This window comes from Lagopus muta, chromosome 9, assembly GCF_023343835.1.
Source record: "Lagopus muta isolate bLagMut1 chromosome 9, bLagMut1 primary, whole genome shotgun sequence".
NCBI classification, from domain to species: Eukaryota; Metazoa; Chordata; class Aves; order Galliformes; family Phasianidae; genus Lagopus; species Lagopus muta.
Genome location: NC_064441.1, coordinates 1,480,633 through 1,503,874, shown reverse-complemented (window position 1 = coordinate 1,503,874; position 23,242 = coordinate 1,480,633). Strand labels below are relative to the sequence as shown.

At 45.2% G+C, this 23,242-nt stretch overlaps 2 protein-coding genes across 3 annotated transcripts in view; both read right to left on the bottom strand.

Moving 5' to 3' along the window:
- The window catches only part of GFM1 (G elongation factor mitochondrial 1), a 161,043-nt gene that overhangs the window by 42,596 nt on the left and 95,205 nt on the right, over positions 1–23,242 (bottom strand). The window lies entirely within an intron of this gene.
- RSRC1 (arginine and serine rich coiled-coil 1) overlaps positions 457–23,242 on the bottom strand; it is a 111,627-nt gene continuing 88,841 nt past the window's right edge. Inside the window, exons 8-11 of the mRNA XM_048955452.1 lie at positions 15,744–15,812; positions 2,863–2,969; positions 1,844–1,990; positions 457–1,251 (exon numbers count right to left, since the gene is read on the bottom strand). Of these exons, the coding sequence (XP_048811409.1) occupies positions 1,159–1,251; positions 1,844–1,990; positions 2,863–2,969; positions 15,744–15,812 (416 nt within the window). The 3' untranslated portion in view covers positions 457–1,158. The remainder of the gene's footprint in view (positions 1,252–1,843; positions 1,991–2,862; positions 2,970–15,743; positions 15,813–23,242) is intronic.

The following is a 23,242-nucleotide window of genomic DNA, read 5'->3' as shown; positions in this document are numbered from 1 at the left end:
GATGTAGGTAATTTCCCCTGAGATATTTATGTCCAGAAGTTGCAGGCTTATTTCAGTCTCCTACCAATATAATGGTTTTTTCACAGATCTGCTAGACAGCCCAAAATAAATACATTCCTATGTTATTTCTCTCTCAGATTCAGGTAGATGGTGGACAGATTTTTTTGGTAACTATATTTATTTGATACGGTCCAATTTGACTCGTCTTGCATTATTTTAAAGACACGCTTGGACAAACGGAAACTTCAGACACTGAGAACAGCCTCTCTGCATGCCATTATTCTTTTCGACAAAGGTCTGCATCAATAGACACAATCTGTATATTATTGCCCATGAAGAATGCAGGGAAAACTGTCTTTTACTGCATATCAATCATTTTAATACGCTTAAAATTGCGTAGGAAATACAGCTATTGAGAACTGCTGAAAATGTAACACATTTATTTAAAAGAATAACATCGTTTTTCCTTAAATAAACTCCAAGATGCTGACAGCAGTGGGTAGACACTCAGGAAAATTGGGAACAGCATTTCTTTCCACTCAAGACCACCAAAAGCGAGGTAGGAGGTGAGAGGCAGGCGGGCGAGAGCATCAATTCAGGAGGCCCCTCGGCAATGAGACTGCCCACAGATGTTCAGGATTCAAACACTGCTCCCGTACGGCTGAGTGGAAGGAAGAAGAGATAACAGCAATATAATTTGCCCTGAATCCTCTTCAGCTGCAAAAGATCTAATGGCCCAGGGTGGTATCATTTGTACTGCAACCGTCTGAGCATTGGTAAATCTGAACTTTCTTTGACAGTCTTATTTTTTTTCATTTATCTTTAAACTGCTACATGGTTATATATTTTGGGGGGATTGGGAAGTATAAAATTACGTCTCCTTGGGCTGTCAAGTCTGCACCCAAGGGGAATCCAGTATTAAAAAAAAGCAAATTACACGGCTATCATAGCCTTCCCTTCTCAGCAACCCAAGTAACGCAGCAATGAGCTAGGGAAAAAGCACAGGATGGAACGTTATGTGTATTCAGATGAAATATTTATTCTCTGTACAACTCCTACTGACTATTAAAATCCTCTCAAAAGACAAAAACAGAACAATCTGGCGGTGGGATTTCGCAGCGCTCACAGAACTCATACTGGATGGTTGCAGCAGTTTGCTCAGGCCACCGGACTGCCCATCAGCCTTTCCTGCCGCAGAGCAATCAGCCTCTGGAACCACTTCTCTTCTGCTTCTGCCTTCTCAATGAACAGCTGAGAGATGAAGGGGAGAAGAACAAAAGTAGACACAACTTCAATTTGTTATAACATGTTGAAATATGTACATGAAACGTCAGTGCTAAGAAGCCCAGCTACATACAGGGGTCAAAATACTGACATAAATACAAAAGTCAAGGTTGAGACATCAGTGTTTTTGAAAGCCAACATGGTCTAGCTTCAATCTCCCCCTAAAACAGTGAATCTGTTGGTGGTCTCACACTGTTGGTAGCCATATCCATTATTTGCAATTTGCATTAGTTTAATTATGGCAAATCATTTTTAACATCCTAATTCTTAAAAAAAAAAAAAGACAGCAGCTGAAATGCGAGTGAAAATACAAAACAAAAATGTTTCACTTGTATCCATTTGTCTTTTAGCCAAAAGAAGCTCCTTGTTTGTAATTCTCCTCCGTTGGATTATGCAAGGAAAGTAATCTGTTCTGAGCCAGTGAGTGGCCCACTGGTAAATACTCTTCAGACCACAGACTAATTGATGAGCAGCATGGCACGGCTGTTGTGAGGGCTCATGAACCTGGCCACATTCAATGGGCCGTGTTGTTCTGAAAGAAAAATATCACCAGACTTACATTTGGATGTGCTAAAGAATTATCATCCTGGTATTTGATGGCAGTAGGAATACTGGCAGGCACTGTTTCTTTTTCGGGGGCAGATGCTTCGACAGATCCTGCTCCTGTAGTTACAGGTTCGTACTTTAGTTCGGGAGGCTCTACTGACTAAAAAGAAAGAAACACAGTGAGCATTTCATCCTCGGACTCCCACACACGACAGCATCTTAGCCGAGCATTCAGCCTTCTTTGAACTGCAGCACATGCCCACAGAAAGATCCTCCTGCGAATGCTTCTCAGCATGCACGGGTTGGGCACGGACTCACAGACACACAGAGTGGAAGAAGGTACTGCCAAGGGCAGTGGCAGAGCTTTGGTGGTGGGATCGCTTTCTGAAGAAGCGCTGTGAGCTTCTCGGATATTTCTGAAAAGAAAATGCATGTTCTCAGGGAAACGCACAGCGGTGATTCAAAACGCTTTGTTGTCAGGGGGGAAAACTGAAGCAACCCTTTGTTTGTGTGCTTCCAAAGCAGGGCCTGAGTTTGCAGAAGAGCTGGCAGCCAAATGCAGATGAAGTCCTGAAATGTGGACGTCTCACATTAGGTTTTCAAAAGCTGTCTGAAAACAATGCCATTTTGTTTCAGTGAGTAAACATGGGCTTGAACTCTGATTCCAGCTAAGCAGAATAAAAAATACTGATCTCTACCTTTAACTACAACATAAATGCCTGATTACTTTTGCATTTTAATTCTTCTGCTTTTCTTTAAAAACATCTTCATGACTGCATACAATTTTAAAAGACTTTAAAATTGGAGTTGTGCAGCACAGTCACACTATCAAAGCAGCTGCATTTCATGGACACTGTTGCATGCTTAAAGGTATCCTTCCTTCACCCACACAGCAACATAGGAGAGTCCTTGTCCAAAAGCTGATTCCGGTGGTGGCATTAAGGAAGGTCAGCTCTGTCAATCGTATTCACAGTGTAGCTCCCACCTGACTTGGAAGGGATTATGCACCAAGAAAGGACTTTGCAAACTTACCTTTTTGACTTCTTTACTTGATCTGAATGTCTGTGGAACAAAGGAGTCACTTTCAATAGCTTCAATTTCTTTCACTCGTTTCACTTGCTCTACCAGGGTGGCTTGGTCTACAAAAAGAAGGTGTAGTGTCAGTATACATTACTGTAAGCCTGCAATAAATGCTGTGCCAAAGCAATGCACTCACTGTATTTTACCACAGCATACACTGCTTGCAATGCAGCCTACAAGATTCTTTTACAAAGAAGACACAAAACCTTTCTTCTTTAGTACAGCTAACAACAGTGAGTTGGCACTGCTGAAATGCATGCCAACATTCAAGATGTTAATGTAAGAATTTTGAGAGAAGTCCTTGCAGTACAGTCACCAGATTTATGGCATGAGAACTTCCTGCAGGTGAGGATTAGTGGCCAGAGCCAATACTTCAGGGAGCCCAATCTGCATGAAGTAGCACAACTGCTTCTGCTGGTATCGAGGGGAGTTTGGCTTCAGTTGTGGATGTCCACAGCAACGAGCTTTGCCCTGTGTTCTCATTGCAAGCTAAGTTATCACCTCTGTGCTGCCTGCTCATTACAATACATCTGATCAAAAAGAGTATTTACTTTACTTTCAGTTTCTGCTTCTTCAGATTCCCAGCTCAGTTAATCTCATCTCTACCTCTATGTCTGACTGTAGTGACAACTGAACCTTCACTCCTTTTTTTCACTGCACGCTTTTATCTCGGCCCGTGTTTCAGAGCCCTGCTGGCCTGCTGCTGAGGAATTCTATTTTAAAAAAAGGTTTCTGATGGTCCCATAGGAAGTGTAAAAACAAACAGGCCAATGCCTTGCCAGAGAGAGGAAATCCTCCTTCACCAGGGTGCTCCAGCTCGGGGGCACTTGGTAGTCACAGCGTTGGAAGTGGGGGTCAGCCATACAGACAGGAGAATGGATTTGGGATCAGCTGCTCTCTGCCTGTCACTGCCTTCTGTCCGGGTCTTACTCAGACCGGTGGGGATGACAAATTATTGAGGGCAAAAATCACTAAATGTTGAGAATTACATCGGTGACATTAACTTGGGAAAATGGACTGGAGGAAGCATAACCCATTAGTGCGTGATATTTTTTGACAAACACATTATTGGTAGATAAAATGACTTCCATGTGTTGTTTGTCAGATGTCAGTAGAAAGGATATGTATTTCATAGTAAAATCAAGAATAATGGAGTCAGAAAGCTGAGAGGCTACAGACAAAAAAGAAATCAATACTACCTCATTGCCCAGCAAGTCCTTCTACTGTGCTACCGTGAGCAAAACAAGCTAACTACTGCGTCGGGATCGTTGGGGCCACCTCTTACAGATAGGCCATTCCAGAAGAAGAGTTGCAATTTATTTTGTTCTTTTTCTCACGAGTTGACAGGTAGAAGACCCCAACAGACAGCAGAGCAAACACCACCACTGCAGAGAAAGATCCCCATCCCCTGGCTTTACCCAGGGCTCCACCCAAAGTGGCAGCATCCCCAGGCAAGGCTCCACACTGAGCTGCTGTGGCCAGGGAGAGGTTTTAATGCTAATTTGTGTTCTTCACATCCAACTGTAAGTATGAGTGCTTACATTGCACTGCTTTAACATATTATGACCACATAATCTACCTTTCATAGTAAACAAGGTTGCACAGCAGCATCTCTCTTTGTTAACAGAAGTACCAGGGGTAAAATCAAACAGACAACAACGAGGAATCCAGAAATACATGACCTGGGAACACCTGGATTTCTGCTCTATGCTCTGCATGCACATTCACCTCCCTCCCCATTTCCCAAGCCCACTTGAACTCCGCAGCCTCCTCAGGCATTCACCCAGGGCAGAGCCAAGGTGGGCCCGTGCAGGGGCAGGCAGCAGTGCTGGGCAGGGTGCGGGGGGCAGGCAGTGGGGCAGGCAGTGCAGCCAGTGCCCCCACCTGAGCCCCCACAGCCAGAGCAGGGCACGCTGCATTTGTCACTGCAGCCCACGTCGGAGGCACGCAGCTCTCTTTTCTCAGCACAAAAGCAAGATATGTAATTCGATGCGCAATTTACCCTTGTCTCGTAGGAGATTTTTCCCTGCTAATTGATAGAAATTAAGCCATTAATCAAGCCACTAGCCATCATTCAAACCAGGGAAGATGAATACAAACTTTCATCATAACCACCTTCCCCATTTTAGTGTTCATTAGCATTAATTTTTAATGCAATTATGCTATTCTTTTACGCTGAGCTCATAAATTACTGCTCTTTTGTTGCTTGCTGGCCTTGTAAAATCCAAGGTAATGCTTTGTGCTCTGATCTTAAAGGCAATTACTGGGTTCTTCTATCTTTTATGTATCTGCATCCCAAATAACCCCTGTATTGTATGTACAAACTAACGAGTGGATATATTACGCATACGCTTAATATGTAACAATTTGTCTATATTGAACTTCTCCGAGTCTCTCGAAGGCTTTCAGACAAATAAAACTATTTCCACACCCACCGCTCCCCACTGCAGGCACCAAGGGAGCAGAGCCGGGCCCTGCCCAGCACAAGGTACCACCAGCAGTGGCAGCACAAGCTGTGCTCTGAGCTCTGTGCTGGAGCAGCTCCCAGCGCTGCGCAGTGCTGCCGGCTGCTGCAGTGACCGCCATGCTCATATCCCAGTGCACCTATTGATCCTCAGCAACACGTCAGGGGAAGTGCACGGGAGTGAGAACCACCCTGGTTACCCTCAAACACCGAATACAAAGTAAGTGGCTAAATGAAAGATGGAGCTGTGTTGGGGTACAGAAAGCATCGGATAAAATCCATTGCACTGAGGAGCGTGCTCTGCTTTCAAGCTCTTCCCCCTGATGCCCGCTGTACCTCTGTCCTTGCTCCCTTCTTCACATCCCACCAAGGCCAACGGGCACCCACTGCACACCACTGTCACAAAGGCACCAACTCATGCGGCCCTTCAGAGCCTGGTGAGCCCCAAAGCAGCCTGGGCAGAAGTTCCTGACAACACTCTAAGATGACGCCTGGATAGCAGCAGTACAGATCTGCACACTGAGTAATGAGAAGTGAGTTACTGGCTCCTGCTAAGGAAAGGTTGTCCGAGATGAAGCAACACTGAGTGAAGCAGAGATCCTACAGAAAACTTGCAATAATTCACCTAAAGGTCACAATGCTTAACTCCACATTTTCCCCTCAATTTCTGCAGAAATGGAAAAACCTACTTCCTTCCAACTGCTATTGGAGAAAACAGTTCTAATACACAACCCCTCTGGGGAACAGGTATAGAGAGGTCACATTCCCTACTTTCCAGCATGGAGCCCCGCAGGGCCATCTCCTGTTGGCAGGAGGCCTTGGTGCCTAAGAAGGCTAAAAGGCTCCTGCCCAGTGTTCTGCTTCTGTTGGCACTGCCTGCTGTAAGCTGCACTCTGCCCACAAACACCAAATCTAAGTGGGCAACAACACTGCTCGACCCCTTCTGCCAACCCCTGCTCCCTCAGTACGAGCCCCGGAGGCAGGGTGTGAAAGGGGGGAGCCGGGGACCCACAGCCTCCACTGCTGCTCCCACGGAGCCACCCCACCCCACGCAGTCTGCCTGTGTCTCACTGGCTCTCCTCCATCCACTTCTCCCTTCTTTCTGTCGCAGCTGTTTGGCTCACTGCTTTTCACAGATCTCTCACACTTCAGAAATGGCGTTCGCTTCATCTTCGCCCTTGTAAAATTTATTTTCCTGTACATTAAATATATTTTGGTTTAAAATGAAAAAGCAAGTGATGATTTGGAGACAAACACAAAGTTGTATTTCATTCCTGGAAGGAGCCTACATATGATGTGGTTTCACTGTCAAAATGCAGAGCTGGGAATTTTGCCACGTGAAATTATAGGAGCGCAGCCCAGGAATGGGGTAATGCCTTAATGCTTCAGCACGAAGGAAAGAAAACATAACTCAATTAAAACATTCGCTTTGGGGATTTTTCTGACACTCCATATACTTGGGAAAACTGCCACCTACCCTGACCTTTCTGTTATAATTATGTATATCATCTTAAATATCATTAAGTTAGCCTGTATTTCACTCATCTTACATGTTTACCGAGTGTCTGGATTTTTTTCTTTGATTTTAATAACTGATTTCCAGGAAAGAAAAATACTTAAAGTGAATGACACAACTTCGTCACAATAACACCAGACTAAAAATTATTCACCAGCAAACACTTTGCTGCTCGGTGCTTGGAACTTTGGCACTTTTAGATGCAGTGCAGTGATGTGCACGTAGATTTGGACCAAACGTGGATCTTTCTGTGTGACTGCAGTTCGAGTCTAACAGGTCCTTTTAGCTGCATCACCAGATAGCTCAGCAATCTTGGACTGCCCACCACACTAGGGAAGCATCCATCCCTTACCATGCCAGTAGGTTTCCATTACCCAGAGGCTCTTTGAAGATCCAGGGCAGCATGGAACTTACGCAGGATCTGCTCAGACCCCATCCATACACAGTGTGGACACAGAGTGCATCGGAAGGAGCTGCTGTGTACTTATCATAGAATCGCACTGCATCAACAAGGCATCACGCATCCTGCCTTTACAACAAGTCCTGCACATTACAAACATGTATGAATGCAAAGGAATGCCTCTCTCCCAAAATCCAGCCCACCTTTGCAAGGCTGCCTACCTTTCACTTAGATTCACTTTAAAACTTGACAACTCACAACTGGACAAACTAGCACACTGTTGCATCATTTTCCACCTGGTAAGGGCTCGTACCTACAATGAAACCACTCTAAGTGCCACAGCCACCTGAGGAGCGACCTTCAGGGTACACAAGTTGTGCAGCCCCCTGTGTTCCCCAGCATGCAGGAGCCGTGCTGCCCCACTGCCCAGCTCTGGGCTGCCCCACGGGGGGTTGGGAAGGACTGTGCCCAGCACACAGCCAGCAGCATGGAGCCCATCCCAGTGGTGACCACGTAAGAGCTGGTGACCGAATTGATCGCTCACTGACAGTGCTCAGCTCAGCTCTGCAAATGCATCAACTGGGTAATGAGGAGCTATTAAGTCTATTGATTTCCTGATTTCAATTGATAGCGAACAGGCCAAAGCTACACATCAATATTTGCGTAACTAATACCCATGAGCTAACAATTTTGACAAATGAAAACCTCAACAGAGCAAACAGTGAAAATTAATGGAAATTTAAAGACCAAACCTCAGAATTTAAGTGAAATATTCAGGGGATAATCACGCTTTATATTTCTTTCAGGAGAATTCTGTGGGTTTCTGTGCTGTGCTTTTTGGAGAAGGGAGCTGTGTTTGTGTGGCTTTTGGTTTTCTTTTGTCTTCTTTTAAATGGAGAAAATAAGTGAACAGGAATGGAGAAGCCCATTGCCCTGCACTCCGTCTCCTGCCCTTGTTTATCTTCCCTTCCAGAAGCAGCTTTTCAATAGGTAGCTATAAATTTGTTGTAAATGATTGAAGTCAGATAACTAATTATGTGATTGCTTTACAATCCCATTACCTTAACTGATGCTTGTCTCAGACTTATCCTTTAGCACAAATAAATGCCATAAAGACGACGGTAAAATACGCAACGTTAATGAAATACAGAAGCAATTTTTATTTTTTGTCTGTCTTAAACTTTGAAGACAATTTCCAGACCTTTAATTTATAAAAGAATTAATAAATCACCCCATGAGAGAGAGCACAACTTCATCTGTATTTCCACTTGCAGAATGGAAGTAGCTAAAAGCTGAACCTGTGCTGGTTTTTACAGGCCCAACCCCAGCCCCACCACCCCTTCCAGAGCAGCCATGCAACAGAAACTGGTGCCAATTCTTCATCTAAAAATCTACCTCTGAAGGGACTTGAAATAACTGTTTTTAACACGATGCTGATGATACACCCGTAATAGGGAGCAGAGCATTTTTCTTGGGGGACAGGAGGAAAATGAAACAACTTTGTCAGTTGGGGTTTCAGCTTTGAATCGTCATCATCTACCCATGGAGCTCTTCATCTTCACAGAGGCATAAATAAAACGCTAATTATACCTGCTGTGCTTACTGAAATGCCTCAGATACCAGCTGCAAAGTGATTTTAATATTTAGACACATCTCACCGATATCCTAACCCTTAATGGATCCCACATGTTAATGGGCTTCAAGCATGAAGAAAATCCACCTAATTTCTTCCCTCCATAAATGCATATGAAAACAGACAAATGCTGCTTTGCATTTTAACAGAGACGAAAAACAAGACACTTCCACAGATGATATAAGGGAAGTTGTTGGTTTTAATCCATTTTCCTTCAAATAAAGGTGCACTGCAATTTCTCTGCAGCCATCACGCACAGCCTTTGTGCAATGCAATAAAGCCAAATCTTGGACTATTCATATGCAAACTCAAGGATTAAAACGAAACACTGCACCTTCCAGGCGAAATATGTACGTTCATAATGCTGCAGAAGAGCAGCAGTGAGTTCACTCCAGGTAGGCACAAGCATGGCTGATGCTGGGGGCTGTGTGAGCTCTGCTGACCCAACTGTGCTGTGGTTCTATGATAATTCTGTGACTTATGGTAAAAAATTATGCTTACGTGCTATGCTCTTTGCCATTTCTGGAATCATCACTAATACACTTCTGAAAACAGGAGAACTATCTGCAAGTTATGCCTTACTGCTGGTCAGAGCAATTCCTACTAATTTAAATACATTTAGTTAAGGGTAAAAAAACAAAGCTTCTAAACAAAGCTTTCCACAAAACTGCACGCCTGCAGAGTGCAAGTTGTCCCTAAGAGCACGGCCCTGCTGTGAGATGGCCGATACGGAGGCCTGCGTCCATGCAGCAACGTTATCCTGCATACTCTTTGTTTTCACTTCTGGATGTTCTTCCTAATGTGCTGCACTGAATTTTTTTCAGTCATTGGCTTTCCTGAATCACATCCTGCACTATTCTACAGCTGTGCCACACAAGGAAGCTCAGCACTTCCACAATCCCAGTGTGCCACGGCCTGCGCAAACCAGGGCAAACAGCTGGAGGCAGGAGGGGGCTTCTTTCTTAGCCTTGACACTGAGTGACACAGAGCCAGCCTGAGTTAACTCCACTGCCATAGCAATGAACTTCAGTAAAATTTACTGGACATCAACTGCGACCTAAGGCAATAACTAATGAACTTAAGGGCATCTTAATATATTTCTGTATCAGTGAGTAAAGCACTTTAACTTATTACAGCCCGACGGCCTGACCTCATGCAATCAAATCATTTGTAGCAGATTCAGATGCCATCTGTAATACCACTGGCACCGAGGTGCAGCTTTTGGCTGTCACCAAAAGAGTGCAGAGTGAAGCAGGATGCTCCATGCGTGGCCCTATCATGAGGAAACCCAACTGTGTGGCACGCTGGCTCTGCCAGAACTCACATCAACAGGTTAAAGGTGAGCACGAGGGACACCTCGTCCCTGAGATAAATCCCAAAGGGGTGAGCTGTAAAAGTCCACTTAGAAAAGAACAAAACTACTGTTGTGGGAAGCATCACTTTCCATTTTGATGTAAAAGCTGTCAGTCCACGTGTTCCAAAGCAGCCACTCAACACCAGGACTGCCGTGCAATGCTCAGACACAAACCCCATCGTTCTCAGACTCAAAGAATTTACCTTACTTTTTCACACCAGGTTCAACCTGCAATACAGGTGACACTACAGCTGCACCAACGTTTCAGTAGCACCCGTGAATTAAGCACAGAAGAGTTGCTTCATTTGGGTTTTAAGACAATTCCCTCCAAGCACAGAGTGCTCTAATGCCTCTCGTGTTTGCATTCCCTGTTCTTCCACCCACGTGGGCTTCATTTCCAAGCCCATTCAAAATGATGTTTTCCAAGCATGTGCCACATGACTTGTTCATATAAATGGAGCAAATTAAACTGTCTCCACATATATCCTATCACATTTGTAGCCCCGATTCCTCTCCTTAACACGTGGCCGAGACACCGTATTATCTGCCTGCGGAGGTTGACCTCAGGATATTAGATTCTGCCACATAGCTCTCTTGTACTAAACCGAGGGGAAACACTTAATCACCCCTGCCTTTTCAGGAAAAAATCAACTTTAAATTTGCCATGATGAAAAATCAATAAACCAGTAATTGCTTGGCTTATCATTGCGCGGAGGAACAAATTGGGAAGCGAAGCTTAGCGTCCACACAGATTTCAGTGAAACACAGAGTTTCAGGATCACTAAGCCAGAAAAGGGAAAGGTCTCCGAGTGATAATTAAATCTACTCATGCTGATTTTCTGCCAAATTTATTTCCCCAGAGTATATAAAAATGTTTCCCTGCTTACCAGCTAGGCATAACTAATCAATTCAACACTGGGCCAGCACGCATGAGAAACACAAAAATGCAAATTGGGGATTGAAGGCGTGGGGATAGCACCAGCCCCAGAGCAGGCAGCACAGCCACACTGATTGATGGATTGATTCCAAAGGAACAAACCTCGCTCAGCTGCATGTATACAACCTGGGCTTGCTCTCAGCACCTCGCAGGGCCTCCTCCTCCTTGCAATTGCAGGACGTGCTCTATGGCACCTGTGTTTCACCTGGGCATCACCTTCTAAATGCTGTTCTGCACGATGCTCTCACACAGATGATCCCGAAGCCGCGTGGGGATGTGGTGCCACGTGCTGGGATGACTGCTCCAGGGATGCGTCCCCCTCCCACAGCATTGCTCTCATCGCACATCTCAGTTCCCTGAATGGGCTGGGCAGGAAAAGCCCTCAAGGCCCTGGTGCTGTGTTCAGACAGCCCCAAACAGAAGGAAGGAAGCAAAAACAAAGCAGAAAAAGAAAAAGCCCTCCGTTGAAAATACTCTTGCAAAAGTAGTGCATTCTTTATTAATAGACCTAATTTCATGCAGCGAATTAGCATAGCTCCAATGGAAGTGCAAATGCAATCAAACTGAAAAATTCAAATGAGAAGGAGGGAGCCTTTGCCTTTCTTTCTTTGCTTTTTTGTCACAAAAATGATTTTTGCGCGTGTCCTTCAACTGGCTATAGGGACTATGGTAATTAAAGCACTGAAAGCAGCACAAGCCCCCAGCCTCTAATCTGGAGCTCGGGTCAGCTGTCTGTAGATTCTAATTTGTCCTCTATTTGTATTCATGACAGCAGAACGCTGCATATTGAGCAGCAAAGCAGCGGGAGGGTGCGGCGGTGGGCTTGGAGGTCACATAATTTGATTTCTGAGCAGATTACATGTAACATCCAACATCTAATCTCACACCTGATTTGGCAATAAAATTATAATAAAAGTGATGTTGGGACACCCTCGTGATGGGGTGGGGATGCAGAGGCAGTGTGATGAGCAGAGGAACAGCTGCTGGTCTGCACGTGGCGATGCTTCCCGTGGCTCCAGAGCAGAGCTGGCGGCTGCTGCAGGTGCACTGGCAGCCCCACGTGTTTGTTAAGGGATAGAACAGAGAGTTCTGGGATGCTAAACCAGGGAGATGGTAATTTTGGTTTCATACAAAACAACACTTTGTTGATGAATCTGGGGATAATTGAGGCAACTCTAGCTTGAGCAGACAGAAAGGGCCAGAAGGCAGCAGCTCCCCACTGCAGGGCGGCTGTAAGCGACCCATCCGTGCAGGATCTGCACCACTCCATCAATAGGATTTCCACCCGCAGGGCTGGGGATGATGATACACCTGTAAAAGGGAGGATTCTCAGGCAGAGAATCACTGGGATCAATTGAGCCCGAAACAAAACCACCGTGTGAACTCCATGATCAGACACACAGAATTTTTCACTTCTTTTCCATTTCCGCAATAGAAATGAATTTACCGAAAATACAGAAAATTGTTCTCTGCAAAGCAGAAAACAGAACAGAATGAAACCTACTGCCTGCAAAGCACACCCAGCATAGCAATGGAGCCACGCAGAACTGGTGCTCCCTACGCTGTGTTGGGATCATGTGGCATGGGAAGCTTCCATGGGCTTGGTATGCCAACACACTTGTTAAACAATTTCATAAGCTACTCATTTTCCACTGAAAATAAAACATTTTGTTCTTAATTAGTAGCCAGCCTTGCAGACAAATTGATAGACTTTGTTCAATGAGCTTCTCTTCAGGACGCATCTCTATTCATGTCAGAACAACACAGCAGCCTCACGACTTTTTCAAAGGCACCACAGGACAGTTCTTCTGTTGCCTATTAATAAATTTTCCTCCTGCTTTCACTCTAACTTACCATTGTTTCTTTCCCCCTAACTGACCATTTTTCCTTTTGCTTTCCCTTACTCAGCCTTCCTAACTACTGCAGGCAAAACAATTGCCAGCAAACGAGTCCCTCACCATGGAAAACCACACACGCCTTTTCCAAAACAGGGGCTACAAATGTGCACCAGAGGAGACCTCGGCACCTTGGCCTGCAGCTGGGAGGCAGCGCCCAGCCTGCCTCTGTCTGGGCATAAACCCTCCTGCTTTGGGGAGGAGTAGCTGGGTGAGGAGCACAGCTGAGGACTGATGATGGACGTGGTGCCTCCCCCCGACTCGTGTTCTCTCTGACCACCAGCGTGCATGAAAACTCAAATCTAACTCAGCTTCACCTTCTGGCATCTCACATTCCCAAACCAAACCAAGTCGTTAGAATATTTTGATTGTGAATGAAATTAATTACAGCCACAAATCCAAGGAGCACCTTTTCCATGTAAACTCAACACTATCACTCTGTAGGCACAGATATTTACAATCATGCAGAAAATTTTTAACCATTCCTCATGGAGCAGCACTGTTCTACAGGGTTGAAATTTTCTGCACTGCTCTTGGAACCCCGAGAGCTGAGGGCTGCACAGATGTTATGGCTTCCTTCACAAGGACAGAAGAGCTGGCGTGAGGTATTTTAAGGTAAAACATCACATTCTACCAGGCAGCTTCTCTCAGTTCCAAAAAGATTTTGCCATACAGACTCAGAGCTGCACTGGTCTACCAGGACCGCAGGAAGGAGCACTGCTGTGCAGCTCTCTGTATCTCCAGGGAATAACTTAGGGAGAAGCTAGGAACTGCAAAAAAACCTGCAGGAATTTCTCCTCCATCATTTCCGAGCACCGCAGCAAAAAGAGTTCTTCTCATCCACGGTCCCTTTAAATGATCAGATGGCAATTAGAAATACTCCAAAGACCATCTTGCAAGCATGTAAGAAAAAGAGATCACTTCAACTCTGAACCACCTGGAGCCAGCGCAAGACTTCTCTCACAAGAACACAGGAACACAAGAAGTTCATTCACCTGAATTCCTATGTTAGTAACTCATTAGCAACACGTATTCATGTCATCTTGCTCCACCTGATCCTCCTGGAAAGCCACCAAAAGGCAACAGATAGAGGCTGCATGACAGTTACAGAACAGAGCAGAGCTGGGCTGGATAATTCCTACCAAGTTTTACAGGGTTTTATTTGTGCATCTATGTGTGTGTATGTGTATATATACATAAATAGTATGCGTATAACGTATGTAGTATTTTTATATAAATTAATAGCATGCATGCTGCGATGCCTTTCGAATGCCAGGCAATCTGTTTAAAGTCAGTTTGGTGTTTACTCCCTATGGAAAGTCATCACAGATTTCTAAATCACAACCAGATCTCACTCAGTTACACACAACCACTCTGCTGACAGTCTCCACAGGACCAATCACAGGAATGTCACTTCACCTCGCAAGCAGGTTGCTTGCCATAGTAGGTATGCTCCTAAGGAGGAGAGGACTCCAAGTGCTCAGCTGCACGGGGCAGCCCAGAGCTGAAGCACTGCCACTGTCAGCTTAGGACTGTCTTTCCTGGATCTGTCCACGTCCTACAGACCAGAAGAGCTCCTTCATAAACAAGTGTCTGCTGCAGCTGTACTGGGAGCTCTGCGTGCTCCTGGTGTAGCACAAGTGAAACCACAGACTTCAAAGGCAGGGGCCACCTGCGGAGTGGGACAGCAGCAGCAATAAACCTGCTTTGAAGCTGAGCTGTCCACAAACCCGTTATCCTACATCATCCTGTGAGCCTTAATGAGCAGCAGCCCTCAGAAAGCACTGCTGTGGGGTGGGAATGCAGTGCTGCCGTGGGGGCACGCGTGGATCCGGGAGCACCGCCGTACCTGTTGTAATAAGTTTTAGAGTGCACCCCACATAACATAATTACAAAATTAACATAAAGGAAAATACTTCCTTCAGATGTAATGATTGCTCAACGCCCTTTGAAGTGGGGAAAAAAAGCTGAGCATCCATTTCACCGTTTCTTAAACATCATTAAACTAAAAGTTTATTAAATGCGAACACCTCCAACCTCTTTCAAACACAGAAAAAAATGCCATTGATTAGTTCCCATTTCTCAAAGGTAATTACACTCTATGTTTACTTTTACCAAGTGCAGCAGGGGCTCCAGGTACCAGATACTCTGTTAGACCTGAGCATTTTACCTAAACCTATGCAGGACCTGCAGCAACAAAATATGCCTGCCGTTACCAGAAACTTTGTCTGAGCAAAATGGTGCTGAAGTGACCGAAGTTTGGGTCCCATAGGTGCTCAGCACATTGTTCAGCACCAGCTGCCACCTCAGAAAGGCACTGACACGTCACTGGGTCAGCACAGAGCTGGAAGGGCAATGGCAGCTGCTCCATCCCCAGCCAGGAGCACCAACCTGGGCTGTTTCCTAAGCATGCAGTGTGTGCTGTGCTGGTGCCTGTGGGACGACCTGATAATGCAAGACAAATCATTCAACTATTTACCAGAAGTAACAGACAAAGGGAATTAATTGCATGAATTTGTAACAGAGACCACATCTGAGTTTTGAAATACAGAACCTGACAGGAACCTCCCTATTAAAAATGATGGTTTTGACAGACGATGCTTTAGTTTCTTACTGAAGAAAAGAATGCATTACCTTCTTCCTTCCTTTTCTTCGCTTCTTCTTCACATCTCTCTTTAGCCTTTAAGGCTTCATCTGCTTTAGCTAAAAAAGAAAAAACAACAGCAAAAAAATATATCAGTAATTAGTTAATGCATGTCACCAAATATTTCCTAAGGAGATAAATCCAATTTCGGATTTGTTTCTGCAGGTCCCACCATGAAGTCAATGCGTGTGAAAGAACGGAATTTGGTTCTTAGGGTACTTTCTTACAACTTATCCCTACAGTTACAGCAGCAGCATGGGGGGTAACTTCTGCTTTGTCACTACAGCACCAATCTGTGCACTCATTTCTCACAGCAGGGCATTCAAGTGCTGCTCCTGACCCTGGCTGTGCCCATGCAGTGCGTTTTGAGGAGGATTTGCTGCCACGGTGAGCGATCCACGGGGCATCTACTGAGGAGAAGGCAGAAACAAGGCAGGATTTTCAGGGATGCAGAGTTGCAGAGAGCATTTACAGTTGGAGCCCAATAGCTGTGACTTGGCACTGAGTGATGCCGAGCACCACTCTCCCTGCAAATCGCAGCACAGTACTTTATTCATGCTCTGACAGCATTCTTTAAAAAGAGTCTCTTTCTCTCCAGAAACCTCTTCGCTTATTACTTAATTATCTACTAGTTGCTCAACTGCAGGGGTTTTCAAACGCTCTACTACAGATGTTAAAGAAGATTAAAAATATACAGCACAGTAACAAGGGACTATCAATATACTCTGTAAATTAATTAAATTTCTGTTCTAGCACATCATTTATTCCAAAGCATTAATGTCTCAAAGGAGCCATTCTCTTTTATTGCCATCTCACTGCCTGATGAGTGAACTAAGTGAGAAGAAGTCTCTAATAGCATTACATGCGATGAAATATTAAGTTTTAAAAAGTATCACCGTGTCACAATAAAAAAAGAGACAAGGAGGAAGCAGAATTCCGGGCTCAGAGCAGGCCTCTGCACGCACCAAACCAAACCCACTGCGTGCTGCAGCACAAGCTCAGGTCAGCAAGCACTCAGCCCCGCCACTGCATCACCCAGAACGTCGGGATGCAGAGCTGAGCTCAGCAGCAGTGGCTGAGGCCATGCAGCCCCAACGTCCCCCCCAGGCAGCAGCTCCCTGCAGCACGGCTTACAGCAGTGTCACAGCAGTGCAGTTCCACACGGACACTGCCCCCATCCACGTGCCTTTGCACGTAGTCAGACTGCACGCAAAGCCATGAAACATTAAAACTTGTCTGCCTCTGAAAATCGTTACGAGGATCTATTAAATCGGGTAATAAAAACAAACTGCTAGCAACTCGAAAGACTTTTACTTCATTTATACTTTATTCTCCCTGGTAAAAGGACGAGGATAATAGAAATTCCATTTAAATTCAATTTTGGTTATATGCGTAATTGTAGATATACCCCTTGAGTCATGTAAAATGCTCAGCTTATGTTTCTTTCAAATTATCCCGCTCGGATTCCCGTTCTGCTCCTCGCTACTGCCTTCAATATGTATTAGCAGAGCTCATTAGGCTGAAATTTAATAATGCAAACATCAGGTGGATTTCAAGAACCTCCATTATCAGCACAAGATGGATGGCTTATATCGCTCTTGGGCCAACTGGGCACAATTTAGATTCAATAACCCACCATGCCTAGATGTGATTTATCTATTCCACGATGCGACTTTGTTCTTCCTCACTGATTTGCTGCAGCACGGGAGCAATTCATTGGATACCCCAACGGTCATCTGAGCAGAAGTATTAAAACGCACACAGCCCTGCTCTGTGACCACGTTTCTGCCTTGCACACACGAACTTGAACTTGCCCATGTGTAACCATTGTCACGCAGTTACGACTTCAGCCAGCAGGAACAGAGATGGCCCTCCACCTCCCAGTTAATTACGTGGACAATGGAGCCATTGAGGAAACACCTCGAGGACAATCTCCTGCACAGAATCGCTCATTAACAACAAGTTAACTCAGCCCATCAATATGCAGAGCAGCCAGGCTCCGAGGTCATGGGCACTGCCCACTGCAACCACACCAGGTCAGCAAGGCCACTCGTGGCTGATAGAACTCCATGCCAACAGCCCTCCCTCTGAATCTTCCATCACCGCCCACCCAGCAAGCACCAGGAAAAATAGCATTTGTTTGGATCGAGTCAAGCGGTGACTAAAACACCATGCAGGAGCCTTACAGCTTGTTCTAAAGCCCATGAGCTGCGGAGTGCAGCCCAATGTGCTGCATTAGAGGAGCCAGTACGTGGAGCAGAAAGCCCTCCTGCTGCACCACCGCCCTCCCTGCACAGCAGTGGCAGCTGCTCACTGACCCAAGCAGACCACAGTGCCATAGAATCATAACACAACCCAGGTTGGGAAAGACCTCCGTGATCCCCAACCCAACTCCAGCCCACCCTGCCATGCCCACCAACCTCACCCCCAAGTGCCACATCCCCACGGCTCTGAGCGCCTCCATGGACGGTGACCCCACTGCTCCCTGGCCAGCCGTGCCACTGCCCAACCACTCCTTCTGTTCCCTAATATTCACCCTGAACCTCCCTGATGGAGTGGTGCTCGTGGGCTGCACAGAGAACAGCCAGCACAACAGAACCTGACCGCTCACAGAGCTCTCTAAAGTATAACATGAACACACGAAGAGGAGCTCCAGCTGACAGCATCTAAGAGCTCGTCCAGCCCCAGATAAAGCTACAATGCTACTGATCTTTTTTTTTTTTCCTCTGGACCTTCCTGGCTATTAAAGAAATTAAAAACCCAACGAGCTGTCAAGGCACCATGGCGAGGCTCTGTCCAAACCCCTGATGTCAGTGCTCTGGCAATGGTTTGTGCCTAAATCAGTCAACAGTTTAAATCACAGTGTGACCAACACAGCCTCAAGCATTGCTTTGCTTAATGCCACATGCTCAAATAAAAAAACCTAAAATACCTTAAACCATTTCCCCCATTATTTGACAAGAAGTGTAATTAAGCATCCTGTTAAACTCTCAGCCCATTAAGTCCCCAGCTCTTTGCTGCTTGCTGTGCTGTGCTCCCCACCAGCAGCTCCAGGACCAGGGGCCATCTTCAGCTGGCCACAGCAATGTCAAAAACACAGCAAAAATCAATGGGTCTGCATTAAAACAGTCTGACTGCACGACGTTACGCTGACAGGAAATGTTGGAACCATCTCTTCGGAGACTACAGCTGATGGAACAAAAACAGCAAGCAGCTTTTCCAGGAAAATAGAAGAGGAGAGGAAACAAACGGTCTTAGCAAATAAATCACCTTCTGAATAGATGATGGGCATCAGAAAGTCTCCATTTCAGAGCAGCTAAAGCCAATGGCTGCCAATGCTCCGTACAGATTCAGCGCGTGGACATCACCGCCTGCTGCAGTTAGCTCTGCCCAAAACGTCTCACAAGCCACAGGTACGGGGCTGAGCACCCTGTGTATGTTACTATAAACGACCCCTCACCCTGCCCAGCACACGCAGCAGGAGAAACATGCAGGAAAAGGCAACGTTTGGGAGGTGCAGTTGGAAAGACTGAAGGGTGCTCACCAGTCCTGCAGCACAGTCAGCATGCGGCGATGTCACTGCTTTCACTTCTAAAGAGCACACAGAAGTAAGAGCTGATCTTGTCAGAGCACGCACCATCTACAGACCACAAGACTTTGAAAAGAAAATGTATTCAGTCTAATGGTGAACTTCCCAACTCCTCAGACTTGTATAAATACATGCCAGACAATTCAATGTGGGGAAAGAGAGGCAGGCAGACTCAAAGGGACGAAGATGCTGCACCCAGAGCGCAGCTGTGCAACCCACGATGCTGACCAGAAAGGCTTTCACTGTTGTTTTTTTTTCTTAAGCACAAACATTTTTGCACTTATAAAATATTCAGTCAGCTCACATATAAAAATACAACAGCAATCCATTATTAATTTACAAGGCCTTATTTAATTTACATGCCATTTTTCTCTAGTACATCGAATTTATTGAGGCTTGCGGCAATGCTCTCTGCTAAATATTCATACGCTGACAAGTAAAGTTAGCTAGCAGACATCCCCAAAATTCCACCCCGAACTCACAGCAGTTGATCTGTGCCACACTGTCCCAGGCAGGAGCAGAACGCAGCAGCAGCACAGCGCACACCTCGCTGTAACCACGACTGCGCCGTTTCTTCTTTTTGTCTTTTCCAACCCCAGCAAGTCTACGAGGTTTTCAGCTTCTCACTTCTCCCTAGGAAGGACGCCCTGCATCCGCTCTGGCAGGTTTACACCTCAAGAAAAACCTATCCAAAATGCAAAACCCAAATATCTTCTTCCCCTGTCCTGACACTGGGTACAACCAACCCGGCCATGAAGGCACAGACCCTTGGCACCATCCAGGCAATTCTGCTGCTCTCTTCTGTTCCTCGTCACAACTTAAAAGCTGCACAGGGCTGCAGGAAAGCGCAGCAGAAAGAGGAAACTTCTCAAACCTACGCTCTGCTCAGTGCAGAACAGCCCAAGTCATCCCAAGTCAAGACGGGTTAAATATTAACAAACTTCAGCAGAGAGGGGAGAGCGTCAGCCCTGCCCAGGCCATTAGCATTCTGCTCATAAACCTGCGAGCAAAAATAGGCTGGAATGGGACAGTGGGTGCTGGGAAGCAGAAGGTGAAAGCTGACAGATAAAATGCAGGGATGGCAAGCAGGCCAGCCTCCCCGAAGGCTCCCCATAGCCCGGTTACTGCCTACTGTATTAAGACTGCCTTTCTCATCACTTAATGCTTATTTTCATCACTTTGCTTAAAATATTGATAATCAATTAGGGCTACGTCTGTTTTGCCACAGAATCTGTGTCACAGTCTATCAGACTGTCAGGGCCAATTCAATCCTCATTCAAAGTTAATTTTTTCTTCATAAATCTGCCTTTGGAGGAGTCATTAGGCGCAGAACATAGCCCGAGGTGCAATCACCTATTCTCTTTCATTAGCGGCAGGCAGGGAAGGTGAGGGAGATTATTAGAACTTTGGAATGATCACAAAGCAGCGTGCTGCCTGTCAGATCCCCCCAACATTTAATTCATCTCGCCAACTCGCCGGCGCGCTCTGCCAACAGCTCTAAATGGACATTATTCATGAACATCTGTGACATGCTGAATATTCCGGACCGGCAGTGATGAAAAAGCAGTGCCCCTTTTGACTTTAAAATTAATTCTATGGTCAAAACAATTAAGAATATAACAAACACGGTTTGTGATGTTATTTTCAGCCCTCCAAGATAGCCCCTCAAAAAGCCTCTCTTGCAGAAATGGGGAGGTTTAGGCACAAACTGCAAGCTCCGAGCAGGGCAGCCCAACGTTTAATGGTACTGCAGTACCATGTACTATGGAAATAACAAGTTTGGGTTTTGTAGCCATGCTGGAATTAGCTAGCTGCAGGATCTGCTTCACTGATACGTTTCTAAAATGCAGCCAAATGAAATGACACATTGGATTTTAATAAGATGCCACATTAAATTACAGCACGCTTTACTCATGGTGGACAATCAGCTGCAGCGTGCAAAACAGCTTTCCAAAATCAAATGCATTTATGGCTTCTGCTCCAGTTGATGTGAGCACAGTGTGGCTGCCGTGATGTTTCTCTGGTAAGGGTAGCAGAAATGCTGGTACAAAACCTGGCACCCACAGAAAAGAAAGAAAATCACCTGAGTCTCTGTGCAGTGTTCCTCAGTACATGCAAGGTCCTGGGGATGCAGATACTTGGAGGAAAATTGACATCTAACGAAAGAACATCAAGAAGTTCCTCTAATTTCATTGTGGAAGTCAGAAGAATAGCAGACTTCCTTATTTTTCCTATTATTATTGCTATGAAAATGGTGTTACCGTCAGCAAAGTCCTTGCTGTCTCCCCAAATATTCTTGTCTTCCTGCAGCAAAATCAAGGGCCAGATTCGTAGCAAATCCCAGCTGGCACAATTCCATTGACTTCAACACAACTGAGGACATTTACTCCAGCTGAGGATCTGGCACTAAATATTTAGAATAATAAAGAGGACTTAATAAGCAGATCTTGGCTACGTACGCTCATCTATTATTTAGTGCATTTCTAATTTCTTTCTTTCTCCCACAGTTTCCCACACACAAGTCTGATAAAAAATTCAACTGAAATGTATTTTAACACTAAGGATTAATTGGCTAAAATTGCTTCCGTGGCTCCCGACTCATTGCATTGGATGCTGTTCAATGCCACAAAGATTTGCTCCAAGAAGGCTCTGCTTCGCCTGCATGGATGATCCATAGCCAACCAGTGGGTCACACACATACACACATACAAGGACACAGCGCCACCGAATGCAGTCCTCATCTCCTCTGATAGTTGGTCTCAAAGAGAAAATCAGGTATCAGAACAATGCAATACTTTCAACAGCAATGGTTAAATGGCAGCATCTGCCTGATTGCCTTTCTTTGGGGGAAGGGGTTGGGAAGAGGAGAGGAGAGCTTGGGAGGGTAAAAGTGCCCTCCTTGACTGCGCTAAAAAGGACACAGGACAGCAAAGGTTGGGGGCGAACAAATGAAATCCAGACACAAGTTCTTGAAGTAAAGGATGCTTCTGTGCTATGGCCTGCAGGAACATTTTTCAGCTCAACTGGAGAACTGAGGAGCAATCAACACGAAAACCTCCAAACTTTGTCTCTACTCATTTAAAGTGCTCTTAAAACAGGATTTGGATGGAGCTACTTCTTTTCCTTTCTTACTTTTATGTTTTTTACTCTTACTTTCTTCTGGAAATCATGGCAGGGAGCTGCCAAACACAGTGCTAGGAGCTGCACAGAACACAGCTCCACCTCACCCTTACACCTTCACCAGCTCAGAGGGAATTTGAGCACACTAAGGATGAATTGAATTGATACTTGCTGGATAAAATAAACTCAGGATGCCACAATATCAAAACAGGATTGTGTTTCACATCCCATTCTCTTACATTCACTTGCGACTATAAAGCAGAACATAAAGGAGCTGTATTGAAAAAGAAAGGAGATGTAATGTTTTAGTGTTTAATTACCCGCTCCTATGAAAGCAATGCTTTTATATTACATGTAAGACCAGATCGAAATAAATAGCTGCTATTTGGATGAGAATTTTGAAAAACAGTTTTGTAAAAGGGCTGAAGAACATTCACTTGTGTTTGAGAGAAGGTGGTTCTTTATGGAGATCTATGGAAACATGTGAGCTCACAACCTCATAGTATAAACCAACAATAGAAAAGATAAACACATTGCTGCCTTAAAAACAACAGAAAAACAAACAAGATTTATGTCGTTTTCAGGAAGTGGAAAAACATCTTTTCTGTAGTAAAACTCAAGTCAAATGAGAGCTGTGAAAGCAGCAATGTCAATAACAAGTGATAGTGGAACACTGAGAAACAGATCTGCTTCCTGCTGGCGCCCGTTGCTGACAGACCGATGCTCTTCAGCAGATCGTGAGCCACTGTGGAACAGTTGAGATTGGAAAAGAAGCTTTGA